The sequence below is a fragment of the Jatropha curcas genome, chromosome 6, assembly GCF_041381405.1.
Source record: "Jatropha curcas cultivar XTBG-Jc1 chromosome 6, XTBG_Jcur_1.0, whole genome shotgun sequence".
In the NCBI taxonomy this organism is placed as follows: Eukaryota; Viridiplantae; Streptophyta; class Magnoliopsida; order Malpighiales; family Euphorbiaceae; genus Jatropha; species Jatropha curcas.
This window is the reverse complement of record NC_143156.1, coordinates 3,912,679-3,915,966: the sequence shown is the minus strand read 5'-3', so window position 1 is coordinate 3,915,966 and position 3,288 is coordinate 3,912,679. Positions and strand designations below refer to the sequence as shown.

The window sequence follows — 3,288 nt, the reverse complement described above, 5'->3', positions numbered from 1 at the left end:
TTTATACATATCTCTCTCTCTCTCTCTCTCTCTCTCTCTTTATTTTTTTTTATTATCAGCAAATAATATTTTTGTTTATTAATATAATTCTAGGAAAGTTTAATATAAATGAAAAACTGAACCCAAATCAATACACTTTTCAAATACAAAAATTATATATTATAATATTATTACTTGTTTCTACATTGTATTTAGAATTAGGATTGTAAATTAATCGGCTTGGAAAAAATGCACTCAAGCTCATTCAGTAAAATTAATAAGCTAAGTTCGAGCATTTTTATTAAGTTTATTTAATAAATGAGTTGAGTTCGAGCTGAAACTTTAATTTTGTAAAAATATATTTTTTTAACTGTTAATTAAATTATCAACAAGGCAAGTTAGAATTTAGTTTTTGAAGTTCAAATTGAGATTGAGTATATCTTTAACGAGCTTAATTCAAACAATGAGATTTTATTCTTCATTGTATTTTGTTCTTATTTTTTAATCTGATTGGTTTTTATGTTTCGATAAAAAAAAACGAGTTGAAATCAAACTTAATAGGATTTGAATTTATTAGACTGATTTATAAATATAATTGAAACTTTTCCTATATTAGAAATTCTTTAAATTAATAAAATAAATTTGAATTGAATTTTCAAAGTGAATTTTTCCAAATGCAGACGATGAAAAAATAAAAATTTCTCCAACAAATATTAGTCATGAATCAATATAATGTTGATGAGGGAAGATGGTGGAAAAGGCATGAATATTGGCAACTAGTGAGGCATGAAATTGGAAAGCTATGTGGTAGGTGAGGGTTTTTTCTAATGAAAGAAAACAAAGAACAGGGTTTGGTGAAGTAATTATCAATAATTACTTGCTCCATATATTTTCTAATTCTAATAATAATAAACTTATATTTGCTGATAAAAAAAATTATCAATAACCCGAAAAAGAACAAGCAGTCACATGGCCTCTTATAATTCAACATTTTATACATTATAAATACCATCACCATCCTCTCTAATCTATTCAACCCAAAAAAAAAAAGAACTTAAGAACTTACTACTCCACTTTTAAGTCTTAACCCAAGTTTACTTTTCCTATACCTTCAAGGACCAAGAAATGGCTCCAACACTTGCAGACTCAGCCACTGACAACTTTGATCTGAATGATTTTGTAATAAACCAAGGAAATGGTGTAAAGGGTCTGTCAGATTTGGGACTAAAAAGCCTTCCTAGACAATATATCCAACCCCAAGAAGCACTTATCAATATTATCCCAAATGAATCCATTCCTGTTATTGACATGTTAAACTGGGACACTGATCCTAAAATTGCAGAATCTGTTTGTGATGCTGCAGAGAAATTTGGGTTCTTCCAGTTGGTTAACCATGGAGTCCCACTTGAGGTTCTTGAAGGTGTTAAGGATGCGACACATCGTTTCTTTGGATTACCTGCAGCAGTTAAGAGAAAATATTCCAAGGAGCATTCATCTACTAATAATGTCAGGTTTGGTACAAGCTTTAGTCCTGACTGTGAAAAGGCTCTTGAATGGAAAGATTATCTTAGCCTCTTCTATGTCTCTGAAGAGGAGGCTTCTGCACTATGGCCTCCTGAGTGCAAGTAAGAAAATCCAACTCTTTTTTTCTTTTCTTTTTTCTTTTCCTTTCTAAAAAAGGAATATCTGTTTTGTATGTAATGTAAAAAATAATTAGTCATTCAGTATATAGTATCTTTTCTTTAAGATCAAAAGCAAATCATATATTTCATTTAAAATAATGAAACTTAATTATAAATGTTTTCCACAAGAAAAGTAAAATATGTATTTTTGTCATTATTTGTTATATTTGAGAATTGAATGCTAATTTTTTCTAGCTTTATTTAATTTTTTTGGCCGTTCTAAAATTTCTCTTTCGAAACATAGTATTTCTGTCCATTCACTGAAAGAGAAAAAAGGATAAAATTAGTTCTTACAAAATTTTTAGCGAACAAATTATTTGGTTTGACGGCGAAATAGATCCTCTCGAATTTCTTGTTTGTCAATTCATCCAAAGATGCTTATAAATTATGAGATAAAAAATCAAAATTTTGTTATTTATTTATTTTTAGTTTGGCTATGATTAAGCTCTAATTGTATATTATTATTATTTTGTTAATTTGACTAATTAAGGCTTACTTATTCTTTTCTCTTTAGGGATGAATGCCTGGAATACATGAAGAGATCTGAAGTTCTGTGCAAGAAGCTAATGGGTGCTTTAATGGAGAGATTGAACGTGAAAGAAATAGACGACAAGAAAGAATCTTTACTAATGGGTTCCAAAAGGATTAACCTAAACTACTATCCAAGATGTCCAAATCCTAATCTCACAATAGGCGTAGGTCGCCATTCTGATGTCTCTGCACTGACTTTTCTTCTGCAAGACGAAATCGGAGGGCTTTACGTTAGAGTAAACGAAGGAAAAGGAGAAGAAGATGGATGGGTTCATGTTCCTCCTATTGAAGGCTCACTCGTTATCAATGTAGGAGATGCACTGCAGATATTAAGCAACGGTCGATATAAGAGTATAGAGCACTGTGTAATTGCTAGTGGAAGCAAAAACAGAATCTCAATTCCGATTTTTGTTAATCCAAAGCCGAGTGATGTGATCGGTCCTTTGCCTGAAGTTCTTGCAAGTGGAGAGAAGCCTAAATACAAAAACATCCTTTATTCTGATTATGTCAAGCATTTCTTCAGAAAGGCTCATGATGGGAAGAAGACTGTTGACTTTGCTGTTGCTAAATAATTTTACTACAACTGTTATATTATGAATGTAGTAATAGTTTGTGTCACTGTTAATAATGCCGTAATCATATAATCTTTATTGAATAAAATTTCAGATTTGTTAAAAATAAGAATTAATAACTGTTGTTCTTTTTCTTTTTCCTTTAGAAATAGAAACAAGAATGTAATTTTAATTATTTTTACAAGTTGGAACTATCGTGGCTGTATTCGTGTTAGTTGACAGTGACACGCTAATTCAGATTAAATTTTTTCACAATACTTTATGGTTTTTTTTCTTTTTTTTTTTTTTTTTGTAAACCAGTGTATCGGAACCCTATGATTAGAGAACTATAATTCACCTCTGCAGGTGTGTTTTGGGTTATTTTTATGAACTTGAAATTGGAACTTAATTAATAAAATAAGATTGTCAACTACGTAAATCATGCAACCAACGATGATCCTGAGCCAATAGGCTCATCCTGAATACACCAATGAGTATCCAACACAAAACAAGTACATATAGAGAAGCAGGAATCACTTTGGTCT

At 30.4% G+C, this 3,288-nt stretch overlaps 1 protein-coding gene across 1 annotated transcript; it reads left to right on the top strand.

The window, feature by feature from the left end:
• Nucleotides 1–1,006: 1,006 nt before the first annotated feature.
• Nucleotides 1,007–3,005, top strand: LOC105631723 (feruloyl CoA ortho-hydroxylase F6H1-3). Its single transcript, XM_089722406.1, has 2 exons — nt 1,007–1,604; nt 2,176–3,005. The coding sequence occupies exons 1-2, from the start codon at nt 1,105–1,107 to the stop codon at nt 2,762–2,764; spliced, it is 1,089 nt and encodes a 362-aa protein (XP_089578532.1). The 5' UTR covers nt 1,007–1,104; the 3' UTR covers nt 2,765–3,005.
• Nucleotides 3,006–3,288: the final 283 nt, after the last annotated feature.